Genomic DNA, 25,574 nt, shown 5'->3' with positions numbered 1-25,574 from the left:
TGATTCTTAGAAGCTTCAGACAGTGAAAAGCTCATAGAAAAAATTCCTGATACAAAGAAGCGTTTTACTTCCAATTTTTAATATCCCAATGCATTAATCTGTAGTATAAGCATACTCCAGGTGGCTGAAAACACAGAGCACAAAAATAACAATTATAGAAAGAAAAATAATACAAGGTCCAAGAAAAAATGGGATGGGATATAACTTTGGTGAAAATCTTATGGTTTATTTAACTTATCAAATTTATTTTAAGATTTAAAATAATTTATATTATTAAAGTTATTTAAATTAATAATTTCCTAAAATGTCTCAGCATAAAATATATCTAACAGTAACAATATAGAAAAATGTTATAAAAATTATAACCTTTCAGCCCTCTGAAGCTTCATCACCAGCCCATAATGAGGAAAACTTGATTTCCCTCATACTTTGCAATTAGGAAATGGAAGAAGACCTTCAATTACACTCACATTACCCATCAACATGTGCATTGTACCAGCAATCCTGCAGCTCCCCTCTGGTCTAGAAGGGTATCTGAAGGTGTCAAAGGATTGCAACACTCCCACACATCTCATACCCACACTTATGAGAACATCTGAAGAAATATATAGCTATGATTACATCAAACATCCAAACATGCTTGTATTAGTATATATTTTTAGGTAAAGGCACGACACTTGAAGGTAGTTTTGAACTAAGGTACATTATTACAGTAAAGCATAACAACTACCATAAAATATTTAGGATTTTGGGTGGGATCACTCCAAAATAAGACAGCTCATTTCTAGTCTGGATGAGCTAAAGCAGAGGATGCTTATTGCAGAAACACAGTGTGACTGTGGAGAGTTACTCTAAAACAGCTGTTCTGCTTGGTTTTTCCACATAGACAATTCATCTTTAAATCCACCTGTAGACAGAGGCATTGAGATGCCCAACCACACCAACACATCACTTCAATTTCACTTTCATGTCCTGACATCATGGAAATACATTCTCTTGCAGGTTGTATTTTTGTCGTAATGTTCATTCAAAGCAGATTTATTGCTGTTTATATCTGGACATGAACATGACTGTTTTTAGCAAAACTGTCCCAGTTTAACTAAGATTTTTTTAAAGAGTTTGCCTGTGTTAGGCAAAGGACAAACTTAAAGAGAGCTCCAACAGGAAGTTCAGCTCTAAAAATAGAACTGGTTCTTCTTCCAAAATGGCAAGTCAGCGGACGTGCTAAACATAGGCAAGTGAGTGTTATAATATTTCATTTTTACTTCTAGGAGAAAAAAAAAAGGCATAATGAGAGAGCATCAAATGCTCTCTTTTTATTTATTTTATTACACAGAAAGCCTAATCCATGGCTCAAAGTTCACTCACCTGGCACTTCTGATGCACAGAGCCCCAGTGGAAACTTGTGACAGAGGGGGAAGGCTATGTCCATTACAGCTTAGCCCAGCACTGGTTAGTGCTGAGAGCTAAACAAGCACCAAAATAACATAAAAATAATAAATGTATATATATTCCTTCACCTTTCTGCAAGGGAGAAAGACAGTGTGAGTTTTCTGCTGGTTCAACTTCCTGAACCACCTCACTATGAGAAAGAGGAAAGCCTGTGCCAGCACACAGGAGGGGATGGGAGAGCAATGCCAGAAGTGAGGAGAGAATGAAGAGAATGAGCAGGACGCCAATTTAGAGTTGCTTAATTGGTATGGCAAAAAAAGCAAATTGTTGGCTGCAATAGGGAGCACAAGGAGCAGAGACACTTCCCCCTGTCACATAACAGGCAGCAGCAGCAAAGCTAGAGGCCAGTTTAGATGACAGAGAGATGGTCTGGCACCAGAGCCTGGTATTGGAATTAGAGGGAGAAGTTTCTATTTCCAGTCTATCAGGAACACTGGGTAAGTTTTAACCTCTGTCTGCCCTAGGTCCTGGTTTCATGATACAAACTGTTCACCAATACTCAAGAAACTGATGAGGCTTAAATAATTTTTTTTAAGCGGGGTCAGCTCCCTGCCTACTTCCCAGCACAGTTCCACAAACAGCAGGGGAAGGATGTGCAGCCAGCACCGTGCTGGGGGAAATCCCACGGTGACACCAACCACAGCCCAGCTCCCTCCTGCTATTACAGACTGCAGCTTTTCTTCTTAAACAATGAGCTGTTTAAGAGGCACTAAACCAGTGAGTGTTAAATGAAGCAACATCCTCTGAAAGTCTGCAATACAACACTTTAATAGACAGAGATTTCCACTTTATTTATGCACTTCTCCACCTTAACACTGGTGGATGCCAAAGTCCCAAAGGGTTCCTTCAGAGCTGCTACAAACCACTTCACTTTTCAACAAATTAGAGCCCTCAGACTGTAGGAAAATCACTAATGGAACCTTCACTTGAAAAAAATCCATTCAGTTTTCAGTCTAGTTACTAATTTTAATTCTGCCCAGGAGAGAAAACAGTGCAGCTCCACAACTCTGTAATTCTTCCTAGCCCTGGCTAACGTGGAGGAGGTCAGAAATCACATTAGGCTGCCTGACTGACATATGGGACTGCTGGTGTCCCACAAAGGAGGGATAGATTCCATGAGAAACAAAAAACCCCACCTGTCAAGTCCTACTGGCCCTGTTCCCAGCAAAGTGTGCTGCTCTCTCCGTCACTGTTGGTTCATGGCTGGAAAGAGTACCCTAAGAACACTTGCCTGAGTCTGCAAGGATTTACCTGTACTTCCTCACAAACTCCTAAGGAATTGGGGGTAAAACAAGTTCTGTACAGTACAGCAGCCTCCTCAAGGAAAGAGGGATACAGAGAAAACAGGAGAGGTCGCTCAAGGGAAAAGAAAGAAAAAAGCACAAAGACAAAAGGATGAGCCAATAAACCTCCAGTGCTGTACTTAGGAAAGAGAAACCTGCTGGACAGTATTGGGATCAATCATTTCAATGAAATAGCACATTATATTTTATTTTATTTTACTTTTATTGTCCATATGTTTCCTCCTTGCAGTACTCAAATTTAAAAATAAATGCAGCAGCTAGGAGTCTGTCCAGTTCATACCAATAGTACTTCAAAACCCCTTTGTTGACAGACCATTGGTTTGACTCCATCTGAGCTTACAGGCACTGGGAAATTATCACTTTCAGAGGTAATATTTATTTGCTGATTTTAGGCCTGACTTAGCACATTTCCCAGTTTAGAGCATGAAGCATGTTGACAGGTCTGACAGCATGACTGTGAGCAATTTGGAATTTGATTTTAAAAACAGAGCATTTTTTAAAATAGTGCAAGTTTTTAAAACAAGGTTTGGTCACAAAACAACATGACAGAGGAAACAATTTATTTTTATGAACTGGATGTCAAACACATGTTTCTGAATAACATCTGAGACAAATCAGTGGGGCCCTGATGAAAGTTGCTTTCTGATTCTCCACTTTTCCCTTTGGAAGGTTTGTAGGCAGCTCCCTGAAAACACAGGGTTTGGGCTTGTAGCCTCAGATCAATGGGAATAGCAGTGACATGGAATTATTTTACAGTCACTTGTGAGGAACAGCCAAGTTCAGCCTCCTCCTGCAGGGAGCCATCTTTATCTCCTGCTTCAAGGTGCTCTTGGATCCCTGCTCCTCTCTGCTGTCAGACACACACCGGTCTCTTGTGGATCTGAGTCCCTTGATAAACTCAGGGTGTGACCTGCAGGGTCCAGAGGCTGAGGTACCCTCAGTTGGAATTCTCACAGCCTGAGGAACACGTTCACAAGTTGGTATAATACTACACAGACACTGGCCTTCCAAACTATGGATGTTTCTTTAACTCAGTTTTCTTAATATTCAGCAGTCCCACTTACATGAAAAGCAAAAAAAGCAGAACCCAGAGAGCATGTTGGGCACAGATCACCCAGTGAGGCACAAAAACCCCATGAGAAATAAGAGGAGAAATCTTACAATGATTGGAAATATTTCATCCAAGTACCTCCCCTTCCATGAGATCAGTGATGACTCCTCTCCCCTAGAAGAGCCTGGCCCAGTGTGTTTTGAAAAATGCATTATTTGGGTCCCAGGAGCAGAGCACAGACCTTGCTGCTTCCTCCTTGTCCCTCCATACAAGACTGCTGGAGACACAGCAGTTAATGACTCCTGACTCAGCTCTTCTGCTCTTCCCAACCTGGCATTCCCATTCACAGGACAAATCCCCACACCAGGGGAGAACCATACATCTTAATCAAGACTTAGATGCAAGTCTGGGGGCAGACTTTTGCACTTCCTTTGAGCAGCCAGTTTAATTTTGGGAAGTGCTCCTTACAACAGAGCCTCTCTAATGAGCCTCCCCCCTAACTCCTCTCGGTCTCCAATTTCACAACTTCCTTGAAACAAATGGAGCGTTGCTCTATAGAAAAAGCAACACTGAGTCCCTATTCAGCAGAAATGATGGAAAGTTTTCTGAGCTGCAGTGTGTGGCTGCTTTGTCCTTCTTTTGTATCTACACGGCTAATTTTCTTTCACAGGATGGAGAACTGTACATTGATTAAGACAAAATTTCCCCTACTTGCCTGCAGACCACACTACGAGCCTCTCGACTTGCTTTGTAGTTGGATGTGAATTCAACCATGATACAATTTTCAGAACAGATCAATTTGAGAGGAGCAGCAAACACGCAGGAGGAATGAACCAAAAAATCACTAGGAAGCAGCTACTCAGGGACACTTCTCTGATTTGCTTTCAGCTTTTTTGAGTAGCTGCTAACAAAAAGCTGAAGGTTTGCACAGCCAGCTGGGGGACCATTGTGCAGGCACACCACAAGAAATGTATGCTAATGTAAAAGGAGTGTTTTACACGGTCTCTGCCCTCCCTCCTGCCTTTACCCACCTGACCTGCAGTCACCACCAGCAGCACAATTTTCTCTTCCATGGAAACACTTCTTACAATTCTTGATTCAGTACTGAATGAAATTTATACATGTCTATGTGTACACACCTATAAAGGTGTGTACAGTTTTTAATAGGTATATAAAACATTTTATAGAGCCAGAGTAATTATTACCTACAATGTTTTTATCTCTTTCTATTCCTTTTTCAATACCATCTGCTTCCAGAAGCATGGGTTAAGGGGGCTCTTGTCTCTCTGTGAAGTACCTGGCATGCATATTCCCATTTTAACTGGAATTCCTGGGGACCACAGCAGGAATGTGTGTATTTAAGAGAACAAAAATGGCTGGATGAAAGATGCAGAGCCTCACATAGCTTATGGCCATTTGGTACATTTGATGGGCAGTAATCCTTTCTGTCCCAACTGAATTTAAATTATTTACATCAGTCTGCTGACATTAACTACTCAGGGAACTTGTTTCTCCCCACCACAGTCCCTGCACAAAGAGGCCATGGTTTCCTACATTCACTACATCATTTACAGTTTACAGGAAAACTAGAAACTGAGACTCCCCAAATTCTGATTTTAGCAGATCATTTCACTTTTCTGCCTGGTTCCCACCTGGGAAAAACAAGACCACACTTTTTACTGTGCACCACCACACTGCAGAATTGCAGTCCCTCCTAGAATGAGGAAAATGTTGCAATACCAAACTTCACAAACCTTGCTTAGGGCTCTCCTCTGTGGGGAAAAAAAAATCTTAACAGCAGGGAAATACTCCTTTGCAGGTCTGATTTCACCCACTGATGTTAATGAAAGCTCAGATTCTCACTCCAGTGCACTATGATGCACTTAGTGAATAAACCATGAGCAGATGTGTAACAGCACACAGCATCTCCTCCAGAAATTGTCAGCAGGATGAGGGAAGGCTGACCTGCACTAGCAGTGTCAAGCCCCCCCTACTTATAGGACTTTTCCCGTGAAAATATCAGGGATTTAATGATGTAACTTATTCTATTATCTTGCTCCACTGACACCATGATTATAAACTCAGAGTTGAGGCAGAGACCTTCACACATATTTCTTTAAACAGTCAATTTGCAACTGAAATTTTTGGCTCAGCTCCTGTTCTTTTGGTGTTTCTAATGAGAAGGCAAATCCCACAATAATCAAGTATTTCTTCAGCTACTCCTACCAAAGAAAGCAACAGGCTATGTAGAGCCTTGGTTTTCCTTTCACCCTTTGTCTTGAGATCAAAGCCTGCTGCCAGGTCTTTAGGGATTTGACAGAATCACAGGAATCAAATATTGGAATGATCTATTAGGTCACATCTTGTGCATCATCTCCTTGGGCAGATGAAGACTGGCCTTTGCAACAGTTACTGGAGCTTGCTTACATTTGCTCTTCGCTGCCATACCTCAATGCACAAATTGTATCACAATTAAAAGCTTTGCTGCTTTCAACTTTTCTTGGATTCTTTATTCACCAAAGTCTTTCAGTGCAGTTTGTGAACACAGCAGCCAAACATTTCCTACACTTATGAGCATCAGGGCCCAGTCCAGTCTACAGCATCAGATTTTAATAGCAAATTGCATGACTGATGACACATCCTCTGCTGCTCCTACACTTTTTATTTTAATTCTATAAATAAACCCGTAGTGAGTTAGTTAAATAAAATCAATCAGTGAGGTGATGTCAGTTGTTAGACCACCCCATGAATAGTCTCAGTCCTGTACTTGCACTGTTCCCACTGATACAATGCCTGGCTGGGCACGGTGAATTCCATAGGACAATGCTGCTGATCCTACAGAAGTGACCGCTGTGGTCACAACTTTAACCTCTTCAGCCCAGAGATCACAATAACCCAAAGTCTCTTTTCTTTCTTACAATCCTCAGCATGTTTGAAATCTCCCCTTTTGCCACCTGCTGGGATTGCAAGCTCCACTTTGGGGGTGCACAACAAATACCTACCCTGGCACACAAAGCTACACCAGCCCAGAGGGGGAAGAGCTGATGCACACCACACACCCAGCACCACTTCCATTCAGTTAGGTTTTTATTTACTTTACTTAGGTGTGAGTGTAAAAGCTGGGATTCCAAAGCCTTAGACTGTGGGCCTGTGGCAAGCAAACTGAAAATAGGTCAGCTAAAAATTAGAAATAAATGCAAATACATCCAGACTGGCCACTACTGTTTGGAGAGAGACACTGTGCTCATGCAGGGTCTGCACACCTACCCATGGAGCTCCTGGGCAGACTGGGACAACCCAGGGAGACAAAGGCAGTGCAGAGTCACAGGGGGAGGCACTGCAGATGCCACAGAAAAGCAGATACTCCTCTAAATTCAACTCGTGGTGACCCAAGAAAACCTCTAAAAAAGCCCCAATAAAAAGAAGTAATCAGAGAAAGAGCTCAGAGTGCTAGACTGAGGCACACATCCATGAGCACTTCCTCTCTCTCTCCCTTACATGGTTCACAGCTTCCAAAAGTATTCAGGGCTGCCAGCTTCAGGTTGTGTGACGTCCATGAAGGACAATATAAAGACAAAATTCAAACAAATGACAAAATGGAATGCTCTGGTTTTCTGACATCAAAGACTGAAACAAATGACTGCATTCAGTCCTTGAATTCAGGAGTGGCAAAGGCTGGAGAGGGTCCACAGTGACCAGGAGAGCCCTGGCTTTCAGCAGCTTGCTGAGCAAGGCAGGCACCTTTCTCCTTGCACAGCCCCAGGCAAGCAATTCCCCTTGTTCTGCAGAGTACTTGGCATAAAACTCTCACACAGGTACTTATGTGCACAGGGTGGAGCTGACAACCTGGGAAAACACACTTTTGCTGTTCTGCCTATCTATGACAGGCAGAAATGACACCAAAGTTTTTGTGCAGGTGTGGCAGATGTTTAAGGACACTCTAAGAGAGCCAATGACCCTCAATCACATTTTAAATCAGCTTATGAAGAGATGACAGTGACATTCTGCCCTTCAGAATTAGCAATCAAATCTACCTTATGCAATGAAATTACAAAGCTTAAGAGTTATTAAATTACAACAGAGCTTTACATCTTTCAAGAGTTGTCTCAAGTTCCTGAGCAGGACAGGAATTCCTTTCCAGTTCTCCATTTGTATTCTTGGCTCACAGCCATTTCAGAGATGAGACATTTCCAACTGCTGAAATTAATCCATCAGCTCAGGTTTTACAGAGCATCCAGGATATGGTTTGTATGGAGGTGGGAGTCTGGCTCTGGAAAGTGAAGCTACTGTAGGGCAGTGATTCACACACACATTGCACATGGGTGCACAGTCAGAAACAGGAGGTCATGAACATCACCAAACTGAATTACAGCTGGCTGCTGCAATTTTTAAGCCAGGAAAACAGAAAAATCCATCAAGCAATGTCAATGTTTCTTTGGAAGTCTAAAAGACAAAAGACTAAAAAAGAGACACCTAAGCTCAAATAAACAAAACCAGCAATCAACCCATCCTTTTTTTATTCTCCTCATTATTTCCACAGAGCAGAGTTTTCAAAGGGAGGTTCAAAAGCTTGTTGCTATTTCCCTGTGACTTTTAGGTTCTCCCCTGTGAAGATGGTACAACAGTCGTGTTAGAAATAGAAAGTAAGATTTCAGCAGAGTTTGGGACCAAAGGCTCATTAACTTCCCATGGAATTTATGTGCTTTGGAAAAAGCCAGCACCATGTCCTTAAAGGGTTCTGTAATAAAAGTGCTTCCCCTGATTCAAAGTAGAAAAGAGAAGAAATTAGAGGTTTAAAAAGCACCAGCAAACTATGATGATGAGCATTTAAAAAGCCAACATTTTCCAGACTGTGTTCTCTCTCTATTGACTCCCACACACAATCAGATGCAGAGTTATGATCATTCCATTTCACATTCACCAACATCCTTCCCTCCCCAGGTTCAGCAAAGGATTGAATAAGTTCTCAAAATACCACACATTGGAAATGCAAACCTGGAGGTTCAGGAAGATCTGAGGGATCTGCTACGACATCTCAACATCTCCAGTGACAGGAGATGTTAATAAAACAAGACTTTTTATGTCCTTTATTTGAATGTTAGATAGTGAGTGAAACACCTGTAACATAAAACTAGAAAAAAATACCAGCAATGATATGCTATAGAAAGATGCTCACTAGTGTTTCCAGAAATAATGAGTAGATAATTTTAAAATTTGGCATGGAGACAGGAATTCCCCCATGTGCTCTCAGTGTCAATGTGGCTGTTCCACCCAGCACAATGTCCACAGCAAGAAAAACGATTTGCCACAAGAACTCTGATTTTTCAGGTGAAACTTACAGTCCATTTCCCAGATATTTCAGATCTTTTGATTCAAAGTTTCCACCTGTGATGCCAAAAGTCATCAGCTGTATTACAAAAAGGGCAGGTGACAATGTTCTGGACCACATTATGGGCTCAGCACAATGACTCCAAAGGGAGTTTGCCCAAACATGATGTAAAAGGAGCCATGATGTGATATCTGGCCAAGAGCAGGTAGAGAGATTGCTGATCCAGCTGTGAGCAGGCATGCTCTTACATTAAACTTAATGTCAAAGTTAATTGCAAATGTTATTTCTGTTCTATTGTTTCATAAAGGCAATTTTATTTATAAATATCCTCTCGCTTTGCTGGCCATGTACACAGGAATCTCCACCCCCTAACACTTCAAAGGACATCAATCTTGAGGAAATGCAACTCCCACACTTTGACTGTTATACAGGAAAAACACTGTTGTTATGCAACACTACACTGCTCCAAACATCTCAACGTCAGACCCTCAGCTCCAGCAGCCTCAGAGACAGAAATGGCCATGGAAGTTTAGCAGCCATGGAACAAGTTCAGAAAACTGCAACAGGGTGCAGATAATTACAGAGTTTATACAAGGCTCCTCCACAGCAAAAAGGCTTTTTTCTGTGCCTGATAACGTACACATGCAGGTATTTAGGAAATCCATAAAATTTAGGAGTTTATTTTGCAATTTAATGCAGATTGACCATCAAATAACACTTCCCACCCTATTTCCCAAACATTTTCTGCCAGATATTTGGGGCTTTTTTCCCCTGAGCTTATAAATGGTCATAAATTAAGCAACATTGCTGAGTTGTTTGTGAAGGAAGGTTATCAGAGATAACCCCTCTCTCACTGATAACCCCAAGTGAGCAGAAATGAAGCACAAGTTCCTCTCCTTTGTTGTTCTTAGCTACATCTTTTCCAAACCTGATATTCCTATTGACTATAAAACTCAAGGAGTAATTTTTAAAAACACTTGTCTTTCAGAATGCAGCATTTGACCTAATTTTAAAGATAAACTGCTGCCACAAGACAGGTAAATAAACTGAGTTAATTCTAACTAGCAGGAATGCAATTAAAAATCTCCAAGAAGAACTGCAGCCAACACATCCAGCTTGCTTTACAGCAACGACTTCATGGAGTGCAGGATCACTATTCAGTAACAATTTCAGATAATAATAAATAACACACCCATCTTCAGTAAAAACAGATTTCAAAGAAATATACAGTATAATCTCGTAGTCAAGATGTAGCTTTTTTGAGAGTTAAAAAACATTAATTTTGCAAAGATTGCTAGGAAACATTTGATGCCAATCACCACTTCTCTGGTTTGTGTCTCATCAAAAGCCAGGCAGTTTGCAAGGCTTTGTGCCCAGCCTCTCTTTACAACCTTCCCTCAAAGCACCAACGTGGCCTGACACTGATAAATACTGTGGGGAGAATACAGACAAAAGGTGATCCAGCTCCAGTCACACCTTTTACAAACAGATGCTCTACAGCAGATTAAAAAAAATATATATATAGGAACTCGATCAATAGAGCTGCTGCTTTCCAGGATCACAAAAGTGTTTGCAGGACACCTGTTAAGAGCAAAAGCATTCCCTCCCTTCCAAATGGCCAATTATCCAGCATGAGATCGGAGTCTGGTCAGCACAACTACTAATTAGGGTTCTCCCAGCCTTTTTAATTTACAAATTGCTTCTCCATGCCTTCTCCCAGATTCTGAGAGTTATCACAAATGTCTACAAACACAACTGGACAAGTATTTAAAAGCAATTCTGTTCTGTATAGAGTTAATCCAGTGCATTCAAAATAACTCACCCACTAATAGCTTCACATCTCTAACGGTGAAATCCGGGTCAGGCATTCTGTAATTAGCAAAGAAAGCAAAGTTAAATACTGTCAAGATAAGTATGGGTACACTCTCGTTACCATAATAAAGGAGAAATAAATGTATGGTGCTCTTTGTCCATAGTGCAGGAGGTGGAATCAAGCAAGGCCCCTCTGAAGTGTGGACAGTGCAAGTTTTAATGACACACATGACATCTTTACATTGGCAAGTGTACAACAGTTTTTCTACTCACAATGAAAGAGAAGAGGTGTCTTTTTGAGCACTTTTTATCAGCACCAGAGTGGGAGAGAAGGGAAGGGGTTGGGAGTGATTTCAATCAAATCCTAAATGTTTATAACTTGTTAAGCAACTCATGGTGCCTCATGTCTGTTCCCCAAGGTGAGCAGTATCACACTTGCCAAACTGAGGCACAGAGCAGTAAAACAACCTGCTCAAAGCCACATCATCACAGGTTGGAATCATGGCTTAGAAATAAAATATATTTTAAAATTTTTTTAAAAATAAAGCCCCTTTGTTTTAATGACTGTTGCAAACCTCTTTGTTTGGCAGAAGACATCCTGGCTGTATTTGGTGGGTTGGGAAATTGTTCAATTCAATTTGGGCTAATTCAGAGCTAAATTAAATGGTAGCATAATTGGTTCAGGGATGTTGATGCATTTACAGGATCACTTCTAACACAGGCAATGTTTTAGGGCATAATGTAATTAGAGAGTAGCCTGGTCCAGCTACATGTAGAAGTGAGTTCTACAAGTCAGGGAGAGAGTAAAATTCTGCAGCATAGAAACTGGATGGAAAAAGAAATCAAAAACAGTACTGAGGTTTTAAGGGTGATTGACTTCATTTTACTGACAATATTTCACACTTCACATTGCACAAAAGCTGACTAAGGAATTCTAATGAAAAACAGCCCAGTGGGACATGCCAGCTCAGTGCTCTGCCCCTCTTGTACTGCCCCACGTTGAAGATAAACAATTTTCTTCTGGACTTTTGACATTATTTAGTTGAAAACAGAACAATCCAGCCCATGGGCAAACATGCAGAACAATAATTTTTACTATTAGGAAAAGTTAAAAACTGCATTTACTGGCATGCACATATCTTGAGAAGTATTTGCCAAATTCTCTTTGTCCACTTTCTTTTACCCTTATCACCTTCCCCTGGTGGGATGCAGAGGCTGGACAGTATCTTTTGTTAGTTCTCTGCCAACCCTCACATCTTTGCATTTGGCTGTGAGGGCCTCACAGCTTTGGAATTCACTCCCTCTCTGGAATGAAACAGCCTGAATCTACTGACCTTCAGGGTTCATTCAGAGCTCATCTTTTCTTTCCAAGCACTAGAAAGTCAGAAATAGGGGAAACACGAACCATTTGTGGGCGACAAGAACATGCCAGGCTTGTCTAAAAATGACACAGCTTGCTTGTATTTGGTGTCAGAAATGTCCAACATTTAGATAGGCAATCTTTTTCATATTTATATAAATCAAAATAAAAACCAAGTGCCACACTCCCTCTTACACAATTAGAGCTGGTTTGCTGCAAAACTATGATAGCAAAAATCCCAAAACCAACTATTTTCTTGAATGTCACCAGTCATTTGGTTTTCTGTTTGTAAATCCAGAACAGCAGCAATGCAAGAATTGTGCAGAAATGTTTTTCCCTTGACGTTATGCAATTTTCAGACAAATGCATCTTGTGTAAAACCACCATGAATGCTTTCAAAGATTTCAAATATCATAAAAGGTGCTGAGGAATAGTACAGCAGGGTGACTTAACTCCGAAATATGACTGACTACAGTGGAGATGTTCAGCAGTCTGTAATAAACAAATTGTGTTGCTGGTTTCCTCAGCCAGAAGAGAAATGCAAACACCTCAGTCTGCACTGGGTGCATTTTTGCAAATGTTTAAAGATTTGCTAGAGAACCTATTCAAATCCTAATGAGGATGAGCTCTGGCCAGCACAGGTATCTGATTAACTACAAAACAATGCAAGATGACTGCTGTTCAGATAAGAGATAACACCTCTCCAAAGAGCATTCTCTTCCTGAGTTACAATCTTGGAAACAGCCCTCCAAGAAAAACAGCTTCTCCTCTGCTAAGAGATCACAGCGGGGCTTTCCTGCTTTCAGACCTCCAAGCAGCAGTTCACGATGCTCAGAAGTACAGAGGGAAGCAATTTGCAGAGTTTCATTGTAAGGATTTTTCCTCATTCCTCTCATTCCTTGCCATTTCAGAGTACCTCCAAGCACAGTAACCAAACTGCTCAGCTCTGCACCTCTGCCAGGCACACACATGCAGGCTGACTGCTCAGCACAAGCAGAAGTGGAAGCTTGTATCAGCAGATATTAAAAACGGCAAAAGTCAAAAAATCATCTTATGTCATGTATTTTGTGGACCATTGTATCTCAAAAGTCACCCTACAGATCTGTATCACCCAATCCACCACATCAGGATGTTCACAGCCTCCTGTGATCTGAAGCCTAGGAATGTTTGTGCTGCAGGATGAGCTCTCATTTCCAAACATCTTCACTCTGGAGCACGAGCTGAACTGGTACTGCTGGCACAGCAGCGGGAGCTGAAACATCTTCCCAGTTTTCTTCTTGAACTGAGAGGAATTTCATGTGAACTTCCCCAACCACAGGAGGAGGATCTGGATGCTGGGAAGGTGCTGCTCTGGTTTCTAAACACTCCCCAGCCTCACTGAACAGCTCATGGCTTCTTCAGAAAGAAATTCTTGAAGCTTTTACCACTTGCCCCTTAGAAGTAGCAATTTAAGACCAAAGCATACAGAGAGAGCCTACTGAGCACTTCTTGTTCAGAGTTTAACATATAAAACTATTTCACTACATCACCAGAAGCATCACAGCAGCTCCTGTTTGCTGTTATAGTAAAAGGACACATGGTTGTCAAATACCCCAAACTCTGCTTGTCTTTCTCTCTTTAAATTACACTGGGGTGGCTTGAATCCTTTTAATAAACTATTGGGACTCCTTGGTCCCCTAAACAGGGAGGTGTTCCACAGCTGGAAACCAGGGTGAAACTGATCAAAGTAATGATGCCTTCAAAAAAATAATTCTTCTTTCTTTCAGCAATAGTCAGTTCCATGATCCTAATTTCCAAAAGTATCAAGGACCATTCATCTAAACTATGGATTAAACACTGATAATGTTAATGCTTTTAATACTTCTTTTTTTAGACACTGTCACTTTGACAAACAAAGTTCCAGGATTCTCTTATTAAAATACCAAATCCTTTATACTGGATAGTAACAAAATGCAACCTCAAAAAGGCTCCAGTAATCTCATATTTAACTAGACATTATTAAATATTTACAAAGCTGTAACATTCTGAAGAGACATAATTATAATGGCAACCGACAGGCATCATTAGAATTCCACCTGCAATGAATGAAAGAATTGAGGAGTCAAAAATTGAAGAGAGTTTTTTCTGTCATTACAGCGTGGATTGGGTGCAAAAACCTATGGATTTCATTCCTAACTTTCACTGCTGACATATTTTTGACTGTGTAGTACCATGCTGTATGCACTTAACTTTCATAGACTTCATTATGTGCTTGTTTATAAGTGGAAAATAATCATTCCTTCTCTCAAGGATGCTGACAGTCTTACTAACTGCAATCCATTTTGAGATAATCAAAAGAAATATCACATACAAGTAGAAAGCATAATGGTTATTTTAGAAAATCATAATGGTTATTTTATAAAAGCATTTATTAATCACTAAAATTTGGTTGTAACTTACTTAATTCCCAGTCCATCCTTATTTCTGAAGATGAGAGGAACTCTGAGAGCTTCTCTTTGCACATACTCAAAAGTAAAATCTGTGGAAATGAATAAGAACAACATCCAAAAGCAATTACAATGGTGTTGGCACCTCACAGTTACATTTTCTCAGACTCCCCATTTCCCTTTTCTCACCAAAGAACTCCCTATCACCTAAAGAGAAGTAGAAAGAGAATGCATATTTTAGATTCAAACCGGAAACCCAGTGACAGACAATGCTGTCCCAGCTGCTCCCTATTTTTCCTGTTCACTGATGCACATAAAATAGAAGCCAGTCAGTTTGTCAATTAAGGTCTGTGTTGAAACACCCAGGCTGTAATGAAATACCAAATAACAAGTTAAAAGATAATCCTGACCAAATACTGCAATTCAGTCAGGTATTTTTTGGGCAAATGTGTAGTTTAAAATGTATGTTCAAGTTTAGATTTTCTAAGTTACACATTTCTACTTAGATAAATACATGCTTTCTTGTGAGCATTATCTGGTTCTAGCAGAGTGCTCTGATTCCATGAACACATAATTCTTTTTATGTGGGGGTTACTCTTGGTTTCAACAGAACAACTTTTCTTTTAATTAATCAGCAAAGTAACTCCAGGAGCTGATAGTCAGATTTTATACAGCTCCTAGCACTTAGGAAGTCTGTGAAAAATGAATTGTGGGGAGTCACAGTATAATACATAATCAAAGTGAAAATTAAACATAAGTTTGTCATGTTAACCCTGGCCAGAATTACCTTGTTGCTCCTCTCTGAGGATTACACAGGACTGGCCTTTCCTGGGGATTTCTCTATGCATGGTCTGACACAATAGCAGTGATTTGGGGATTAGAGAGGAAGTTACAAGGCAGCGATTTGGGTGAGCCATGGCTACAAAACCCCACACTCAGTTTGGAGCCTTCTGCCACAGAGAGCAGAGGAATTCCTGCAGCAGCCATGGACTGTTTCTATGGCTCTGCTATTCCCCCATTTTACAAGAAAAAATTACTTTTATAAAGCCTTTCCATGCACTGCCTTGAAATGGAAAGCACTGCTTGACTGTCCAGCACTACAAAATGCCCTGCCAAACCCAGAGCCCACTCCCTGCAGTTTATTCAGGCACACAGGAGCAGTTTAACTCCAGGATTCTTCCAGCTGTCCACGCTTCCTGGGCCAGCACAAGCAACTCAGCCTGAGCTTCTATTCCTGATGTTTCTCAGCTCTAAAACCCACACTGAAAGCAAGAGGGGAGCCAGAGGCCAAACTCCCATGCCTGCACATGTACTGCCCTCTATTTTTACTTTTTCTTTGCTGTATTCAGTTAGTAATTATGACAAGTAGGGATGTAATGTTCCTACTTAAGAGTTACCGAATCAGAGCACTGTAATTATCCATTTACAGAAACATTAAAACTACAGAAACTTTATTTCCACTAGTGTCAAAGTAAGTGTAATGAACACTCCATTTAACTAAGGTTACCAAGTAAATATTTCTGTGCTCAGTAAATCATCCTTCCCCATAGGCATCCCCATGGAAGCTATTGCCTTTTGGTAAGCAAATAAATAAACTACAGAGACTTTTTACAGACACTGATCCAAGTCAGAAAGTCGACAAACATCAGGAGTAATATTGGTGGAAGAAGCAGAGGCACCTATGTAACCTTGCAGACTAGACAACAAGTAGCTATGACAAACTGCATTCAAGCCAAAATTCACACCACTTCAAGATGAGTTATCATGAAAAATAAAAACAAGGACTTGGGAAAGAAAAAAAATATTTCTCAACTAATTCCATGTGTTCACATAACTTGTTTTATTCTTACATACTGCTGTCATTGTTTCAACCAGATTCAATTCAACTCTTAGGTTTATAGAGAAAAAAAGTAAACCAATAGTAAAAATAAAACCAGAGCAAATAGCAAGGCAGATCCTTTCTTCCTAATGCCCCAACAAAGCATTTAAATCCCTTGTGGGGTTGAACAAAGCCGACACAGACCACAACAAAATAACAAAAGACACTCATTTATTTTCAAGTTCCCTAGAAAGGAGAGAGCTGCCCAGAGATTTTGGAGCTGCCAAACCAAGGAAGATGTGGATTGTACTATCCTTAGCATGGAGCAGTGGCAACCCTTGGAGTGTTTGGAAGCTGAGGGTAGAATGCAATCATTTTCTGGAAAATTAATTAACATTTTCCAGCTAAAAAATAGTTGCTTGTGTTTTGTTTGGAGGAAGAGGGGTCAGGGTTGAGCTTATCTCCTTAACAAATACCTTCCTAAGTAAGATAGGTGTTTAATTTCTCCACCACATCAACTTTTCTAAAAGGAGCTTAAAATGCTCATGCAAAACTAAGCCTAGGGGAGAAAAGGAAATTTTCTAAACTCGATTAGTGGCTCCACACAGAGCAATTTCAGGAGGATTACAGCCAAAACTTCTTTCCTGAGAAAGCCATCCTAAACAGCTCCTCAGTCAGGCCGAGTTTTGGTGATAGCCATCTGGGATTAGGGATCCGTGTCAACAGCACAGCGGTAAATAAAGGTGACCTGCAACCCGCCCCCCCGGCCCGTTTGATTCCCAGGCAAACCTCTCCCGTTTCCCTTCCTGCCAGGCAGCGTGCGGCAGAGCTGGGCTGTCTGGCTCTGCTTACCGCTCCGGAATTCCAGTCACCTAAGCAAAGCGAGTAACTTTGGGGAGGGGAGCGCTGTAATTTAATATATGATAGACACACAAAGAAGTTATTGACTTTAAAGTCTCCGAGCCTGGCGAACAGGCTCATCAATCGCACCCTTTCGCAAAAAGGGTCCTGGATTCAAGAGGGGGCGGAGGGGGAGCAGGAATCACCTCTGGCTAAGTGGGGGCTGGGGTTTCGGCCTCTCCCGTGCCAAGACCTGATTCCTGACCAGCCCGGTGTGGCGCTGGGGTCACGGTGGGGGGCACGGCGGGGGGAGCGCTGGGCGCTGCCATGGATCACCGCGCTCATCCCAGCACCGCGCCGGGGCAAAAGCCTCCCTCCGGGTGCGGGGGGACGGGCCGAGCAGCCCCCCTGGGACGGGACGGGCTGCAGGGCCCCACCAGCAGCCGCCCCCGGTTCCCCTCGGGCCGGCAGCGTCACCGGATCCCCGGGCAGGGGCGCGGGCGCGAAATCCGAAGCGGGAGCGGAGCCGCACGTGGAGGCGGCGGCGAGCGCGGCTGGACAGCCCCCGGCCCGGCAGTGTTACCTTTGCCGTCCATGGCATGCACGAAATCCCCGTGGTACATTTTACTCTTTAATTTCTCTTCCAAATTGAAACTCCTGATGCTGACAATCTCCTCCACGTCCGAGAGGTCCTCGTTTTCATCGTACCGCCTTCGGCCGATGCAGCGCTAGAAAAGACACAAAAACCAAAATAAAACACATTGTCCGGAAAAGAAAAAATCGAGGAAAGCACATGGATCGTGCACAACGGTTTAATAAACACATTCTAGGGGAAATAATTAAGATGGCAAGGCACAAACTGAACAAAACCTGGACCCAAACAAGCTCCAACCCCGCTTCATGCACCTTTTCCATCCCGTGACACGAACTCGGCAGGAATAACAGGTGCTTGGCTTCAGGAAAACTCAAACTTGGGCTGCTGATCAGGGGCTGGCGCTGGAAGGCGAGCGGGGGACACGTAACTCGCCGACAATTCACAAGCTACAGCACCGAATCGTTTTGCAATCCCGTAAAAACCCTTGAACGGCGGTAAACGCTCGTTAACGACCGGATCATTATTTTAATTATTATTATTATTGTACGTGAACACGAGCTAATTCCCCGGTGAAGGGAAGGGGGGCGAATCTTCGCATCTGATGCCCAGCATCCAGGTTTCGGTATTTACATAATCCGAGTGTTTCCATAGTCACACCGGAAGCGGCGATTTAAAAACCAGATCGCTTTATGTAACGCCGCGATGGATGCGCAGCCCCCGCGCGCTCCCCCCGCCGCCCCGCACGCTCGACAACGCCGAAAGCGCGGGGGTCCGCGGCCGAGGGGCAGCAACGAGTCCAATGCGGGGGGATGCAGGGTAGGCCCGGCGGAGGCCGGTGACGCTGCCCCGGGGAAGCTGCGGCGGGCGCGGAGACGGGGCTGGAGGCGGCGGGGACCGGCCGTGCACAAGGTAGGTCCCCGGAGGAGGGGGGGGAGCCCGGTGCACCGGTTGCCGCCGGCGGCTCTGCCCCTCTGCCGGCAGCTCTCGCCCTGCGAACCCGCCCCGCAGCCCCGCGGACACGCGCGGTGGATCAGCGCAAACCCGCACGCACCGGAAAAAATAATGATCCATGATCGTCCCACCCTGCCCGTCCCTCGGTTCCATTCCGCCCCTTCCCCGCTGCCTCAGCCGCGCTCTTGCAAACTAAGTCGCTCCGCTGCCTACGTCCCACATGCATTTCTCCCTTTGCAAACAAATAAGCAAAATCAATTAAAAGGCACGAATAGGAAAGAGACAGAAGCCAGCTACACACCAATCTTCTTCCAGAGTCTTTCTTTGCCTCCATTTTTTTTGAGAGTTTCATCACTTATTTGTCAACAGTTCCTGTCCTGCATATTTGGCCCAAATGGGGAGGAGGCAAAACAAAAGCCATCCAGGGCTCGCTAAAGTTTTGCAATTTTGCACCAGGACTTTTTTTTGGGGGGGGGGGGGAGAAAGGGGGAGGGAAGGGGAGGGGGGCGGCGGCGATGCCTTTTGCAAAGTCCTAAGGAACCATGTTCAGGCGCTGCGTGCGGAGCGGGGCGCAGGCGTCGCAGTGCCCGGAACGTAAACAGCGGCGGGGCCGGGGGGATGGCGGGGGGGCGGACCGGGGACACGGCGCGGTACCGGCTGGGCTGGCCGGGGCGGGCGGGGTTGATGTCCGGGGGCACAGCACAGGACAGGGGCTGGGCTGGCCAAGATGGGGAGAACGCCCGGGGTACCGAGGCGGTACCGGCGTTGGGCTGGCCGGGATGGGGGCTGGGTGGGATACCGGGGCGGTACCGGCGCTGTGCTGGTCGGGATGGGGGGCTCGCCGGGGTACCGGGGCAGCACCGGCGCTGGGCTAGCCGGGATGGAAGGCTGGGTGGGATACCGGAGCGGTACCGGCGCTCTGCTGGCCGGGGTACCGGGGCGGTACCGGCGCTGTGCTGGCCGCCGGCCCCGCCGTGCGGTGTTCGGTCACGAGTGCGCGGCACGCAGGCGCTGAGCGGCAGCGGGGGGACGGGGACGGGGCCCCACAAAGGCGCGGACGGTCCCTAGGTTGGTACCGGAGCCCCCGGGATGTGCCCGAAGAGTTGAGTGGTTTTGCTTAACCGGGGGTAATTTGAGCCCAACGGCGTAAAGCCGGGATGAGGAGTGGTGAATTAATGCAGCAAACACTTGAAAAATAATCTCATAATACACGAACTTGGGGTTAATTGTGGTGGTGGCTTCGCTCCGTGCCTCTGCCACACGTGCGGTGCAGCTCGGCGCGGAACGCGCACCCGGCTGGTGCCGGCACCGCTCCCGGCACTGCACCCACGTGCCCTGTGAGAGCCGGCCATAAAATCTAGAATGTATTGTAAATAGTGCTAAACAGATGTTAAATAAAACAAACTTGCTCTTGCAATATGCATGTACAACAGGTAGTTAGAAATCGCATGAAAAATAAGAAAAAAATGCTATAAAGTAGCTGCTGATAGAAAAAATCTGCAGGATGGAGATCCTGCAGTTCCTGAAACTATTGGCGGGTCTCATTTCTACAACACCCCTTAACATCTACTCTAAATTGATGCTGAGCAAGTATTTGGACCATCTGATTGCAATAGCAGGGTCAGAGTGCAGGTTTTGAACAGCCCCCAGGTTCCACAGCGTGGCTCCTCTCTGAAGTGACATCCTTTACTTCCCCTCCACATCCCCCAAGAAAGGGAACATCAAAGGATACCCAAACCAGGGTCGGAGCTGATGGCTTTGGCAGTGCTCCTCTGGTTTGCTTTTTGCAATCAGTTAAGCATCCCAGGTATTATATGAAATATATTAAGTGTTAATGCAAAATTTAAAACACATTAAAATTCAACTTTGCAGGCCTTGCCGCTGATCTCTTTGGAACAATCCCTATTTTAATGATCCATGGATAAAGGCAGGAGAGAACGGAGTTCTAACAGGATTTAAGGCAGCGAGCTTCTCCTTCTGATTCTGCCAAGAACTGTTTGCAGAATCTTGAAAAATCATGTAATCTTTCTCTAACATCTCCCTGTTTGCAGATGATTGAACTTTATTATGGTATGGAAGTGTTTTATAGGCTATATATTGAAGTGTGGATTCCAGATGTCTGTTGGAGCAAGTGCATTATTAATCCATAATCCTGAGGAGATATATACATATCTTGACCTTTCAGCCAAGATTACTCAATCTTAAAATTAAATACATGTGTACATCTGTAGGATTTAGGTCAAAATACAAGATAAATGGATGTTACTAGAGAATCATCAGACAAAAAACACATCATCCATCCATGCTGCAAAAGTCCACCAAAAGAGGCAGAACAGAGACATAAAAGAACGTCAACTCATTCTTCTAAATATTTTTTTGGACATGGACAATCTGAGACTCTTGGTGTATCAAGCAAACCCACCAAGACTGTATCCATCACATACACCTGGAAACATCAGAGCACATTATGGAAGTGTGGAAGTAAATGTTTCAGAAACAACACAGTTTCTATCTATAGATCTCCAAAAATAGAAGACACTTTTTAAAGCTTGTTTTGAGACAGAAATTATACCTATTCAACTACAGTTCATTCTATTTCATGGAAATAATCTGTGTGTCAATTAAAAAAACCTATCTCAAACTTAAAAGAACTGGGGAAAAAAAAGGGGAGGGGAAATGTGTGGGTTGTGGATGATGAGAATATCCATATCCACAGCTGCATTAGACAGGATAAAAACATTTAGAAGCAATATTAAATTCCCATGCTTAGTGCTGGCTGATGAGGGTTGGGGCTGGTTTTCCCTCTGAGCAGATCATGGCACTGTTTTCCAACAGTGCCCAGAGTTGGGCCCCATTAGGCAGTGCCTGGATGGGACATCCCAGGGCTGACACAAGACTGGCCTTCTTCACAGTCAAAAGTACGGAAAAAACACATCAAAATGCTGTGCTTTTCTGACATTGTGATATAGTGTCAGAACCACAGCATCAACTGTGGAAAGGGAGTGGTGGTTATTGGGAAAGTGGCTGGGCTGGACTCTGAAAAAAAAAACCACTAAAACTTTTTTTTGCTGGATGTTAATGCAGCTTAAATTATTTAAGATCTAATCATGCCAAGGCTCTGGATCCTGACCTCGTTAGCTTGGAACTGGGAGCTGTCATTTAATTAATGTACTGCAGGGCTCATGCTGAAACCAGAGCTGAAGTTCTCTGCTGGGGAAGGCTCTATGAAGACATGGGATCATTTCACCCCACTGAGCTTTAAAACACTTAGTTCCCATTGCACAGAATGGACTGGGCTAATCTTAAAACACTTTTTTCAAATACTGTTTATCTTGTGAGATCTACTATTCTATACTTTCTTTACCTTGGGTTAGGATGGAAGATGAGATATTTAAGAATTTCTCTGTTTTGTGAAGGAAGCTGAAATACAATTTTTCTAGACATGGTAGATCAAATTTTTTCTCCTCCAGAAATTCCATCAACTCAGGATGAAATTCCATCAACTATGGATACAATGTTAAGATCTACTGTAGATGAGATTTGCAAAGATGTTTCCCTTAACCTCCCTGGCAAAGCTGTATTTGCCTTTGCAAGTTCCTATGTGTTGTTTTTAATGCAGATCTACCATGACTTCCACTTTGTGGTGGCTTGATTCGGGTTGGGTGCAGTAACAGGAACAAATGGAAGTGCTGATTTGCATGTGAAGCTGGAGATCCGTTCTAGCAAAGCTGCTCTGCCGAGGGCAGCACCTCGGTGTGCTCAGCACCGGATCACATTAATCACAGGGTACTCAGCGAACCTATTCAGCCTCCTACAGAAAATGCAGAAGTACATTTTTAGCAGAAAAAAAGAACTGTGAGTATCCTTGTGACAGTGTACAGATTTCTCAGGGCTTTCTGGAAAGAAACTTGGACTTCTGCCACCTGCTCCGATTGTGTTCATGCATAAATGATCCAGAGAACGGGCTGACATTACCTCTAATTAGGGGTAATAACAGCCTGCTGCAGAAAGGGCCCGTTCCCTTTCTCTTGCATGTACATCCCTCACTCTCCCTGCATTAGGTCTGGTGGTGGTGCAGCCACGGGGAGAGTCAGTTCAGTGACCCGATCCGGAAGAAAACTCAGCCATTAAGAAAAAAATAAATAAATATTTATTTCATTAGGTCAATCCACTGAAGTTCTGCAGCCATTTGATCGATGCGATGCACAGGCTGGAGAGGGCTGAGATGAAGGGAGAGGGCAGGATACACCCTTTTGGTGGCCTTCTGCAATTGCACGGGTCACAGGTGACAGCAAACCCCGGCCCTGAGCCTCAGCGTGACTTCAGAAGTCCCTGAAGCATTTCTAAGAGTTAATTAAGCATGGCTGACTCTTTTAGTTTCAGCTCACTCCAGAGTGGCAGTGTAGAGGTGTGTCATAATGAGTAATAGAGTTGGAAATAATTTATCCTGTTTAGTTTGTACCTCAGATGGAGCTGTAAAATGGAGAGAAAGGGGAAAGGGTGCACTGCTGTGGTCCTCATGTTGATCCTTAATATATTTTTTCTGTTTAACAAACTGATTTTTCTTTTCTTTCTTACAGGAAAGGAATGTTTCTGTCAAAGCCACAACACTGAGGCTCGGAATCTCAAAATGACACACCGGTCTGGTTTGGAAAAGGGCATGAGATTAAATGCCTTTGCTGATTCTCCAGCAAAGGCATTTCATTTTTTTCATACTGTTTCTGTGAATGAAATACAAACTCAGCAGAACCTCAGTGTTGAATGTTGTTGTATCTTTCAAAGCTCTTTCCAATAAACGGGAATAAGAGTGATGGACGGGAGAATAGAGGAAAAGTGAGTTCAAAGAGTCTATTTTAATACAATTATTTAGAAAGACACTTGAAGTCCTTGTCAGATGTATATCTCTTGCAGGTGCTTCTTTATTTTAAAGAAATCTGATTTTAGGGAACAGTTTAAGACCTAGTGCAGTAGTACTCCCTCATGATGTTACAGTTCAACCATAATTTTGCACAGAAACAAGAAGAAATAGTGAACAATCCAAGTTGGTTATGTACATGTACATTAACATTTGTCATAGCTTATGAGCAGCAATGCAAAATATTTTTAAGTCTTTAATTCCACAGGATGTTTTTCTGAGATGTAGAGGAAGTTCTAGTTATGGTTTTTGAGAGTCATCATATCTCCCCCCCAAAAAAGTGATAAATCACAGTTGGTTTGCTCTTAGCCTCAAGACCTGCCAAATTTTAACTTATGCTGGACTTCGACTGAAATGGATCCTACAGAGCAGTACTGTCACCCAAAAAAGAGAAGGATTGTAGCCAAAATTCTGTGGAGTCTGTGATAAAACAGCAGAGGCTTTTATGGAAAGACTAAGTCAAACTCATTCTTCTACTGAGGTGTTTTAATGCCCGTAGATAAAAATCTCACCCGAAGTTGTTTATAACAAGAGGACTGTCTTTATTTCCTGAGAAGGGAGTGAGATCAAATCTAAGTGGTACAGGGAATGCCTCTGAAGACTTCAAATCCTTAAGATTATTTTTCTTGGATGTTTTCACTACATCTTTTTTAAAATAATGCCTCGTACATGAAAAGCATCAAGTGACCTTGTTGGTGTCGATTGTCGTTCCCTTTGTTGTGCTTAAGGAAGTGAAGAATCTTGCAAATCAGAAAGGTGTGAAGAACAAAGCAAAAATGTTAAAGACAATCTGCAGTGATTTTTCTACTTGTAAATAAGGTGGAAAATGTCAAGACAATACAAACTAACGATGCTTTTGATCTCTAATAGAACTAGCATGGATTCATCTCCTAGGTGACCATCCATGTGCCTGTTAATAGTAAAAGTATCCTTGTCCAGTATTATTTGTATTGTTAAAATCCTATTTTTCTTAACTACAAATTGATAGCAACAGGTTAGTTTCTTACACATCCCTTAAGTCTCCTGATGCACAGATTTGATGTGGCACAAGCAGTGTTTTACCTCACCTTTTCAGAAATCACCTTCAGAACTCTGCCAAGTATTCATGAGGGAGTTCTGCTCTCCGCCTCACTTTTCCCTCTGTAAAACACAGAAAAAATGAATTATGGTTTAAAGGGTGTATGTGAACCTGGTAATAAAAATTCTTTCAACACTGGCATGTGTAGATGTTGAAATGTTCTGCTTAATCAACCTTATCAAGTGCTTGCTAATAAAGGCAGGTTTATCAAGGGCTCTGGGCCTACGAGATGTTGTGAAAAACCTGAACTACGTGACAAAGGGTTAGCTGGGTCAGTTTTAATTAGAAGAGAGGGTGGATGTTCAAACCGATCTGGATCCACGTGTTCTGTCCGGTCTGGACAGGTGTAAGTTAGATGTTTAAGCATTTTAGGACGGGGGACTCCAGAAGGAAAAGGCTGAGGCACAGCTTTGTGGTTTGTTCTGAGGGATGGGTTTGGGGGACACCCCATCCTGTCCGCCCTGGGGAGCGCAGGGCCTCGAGTACTGGGCTGAGGGGCACAAACCCACCGGAAACTACAGAATCCCGTCAGGCGCACTCCGGCTAAGCTGCTCACCAGGAGAACACGGCGAGGGCTCCGGCGGGCGCTCGGGCGGGGCTCGGCCCCACAGCCCCGCCGGGCCCTCAGCGCCCTCAGGGACC

General features: G+C 43.3%; 1 protein-coding gene and 1 long non-coding RNA gene across 4 annotated transcripts in view; one reads left to right on the top strand and one right to left on the bottom strand.

Moving 5' to 3' along the window:
- KDM2B (lysine demethylase 2B) overlaps positions 1-19,368 on the bottom strand; it is a 103,364-nt gene extending 83,996 nt beyond the window's left edge. Inside the window, exons 1-4 of one of the 3 annotated variants that reach the window (XM_018916747.3) lie at positions 19,241-19,368; positions 17,977-18,121; positions 14,748-14,826; positions 10,959-11,005 (exon numbers count right to left, since the gene is read on the bottom strand). In XM_018916747.3, coding sequence (XP_018772292.1) covers positions 10,959-11,005; positions 14,748-14,826; positions 17,977-18,121; positions 19,241-19,291 — 322 coding nt within the window. In that variant the 5' untranslated portion in view covers positions 19,292-19,368. Of the gene's footprint in view, positions 1-10,958; positions 11,006-14,747; positions 14,827-17,976; positions 18,122-18,299; positions 18,324-19,240 lie in introns of those variants that run through there. The other 2 variants (XM_009092449.4, XM_030230865.2) reach the window with 2 other exon arrangements.
- LOC127060180 (uncharacterized) lies at positions 18,467-23,688 on the top strand. The gene is made up of 2 exons (XR_007778889.1): positions 18,467-18,897; positions 23,520-23,688. It is a non-coding gene; the product is annotated as an uncharacterized LOC127060180 (long non-coding RNA).
- The last annotated feature ends 1,886 nt before the right edge of the window (positions 23,689-25,574 follow it).

Source organism: Serinus canaria, chromosome 15 (genome assembly GCF_022539315.1).
Source record: "Serinus canaria isolate serCan28SL12 chromosome 15, serCan2020, whole genome shotgun sequence".
Taxonomy (NCBI): Eukaryota; Metazoa; Chordata; class Aves; order Passeriformes; family Fringillidae; genus Serinus; species Serinus canaria.
Note: the sequence above shows the minus strand (reverse complement) of the source record. Positions and strands in the feature narration are given on the sequence as shown.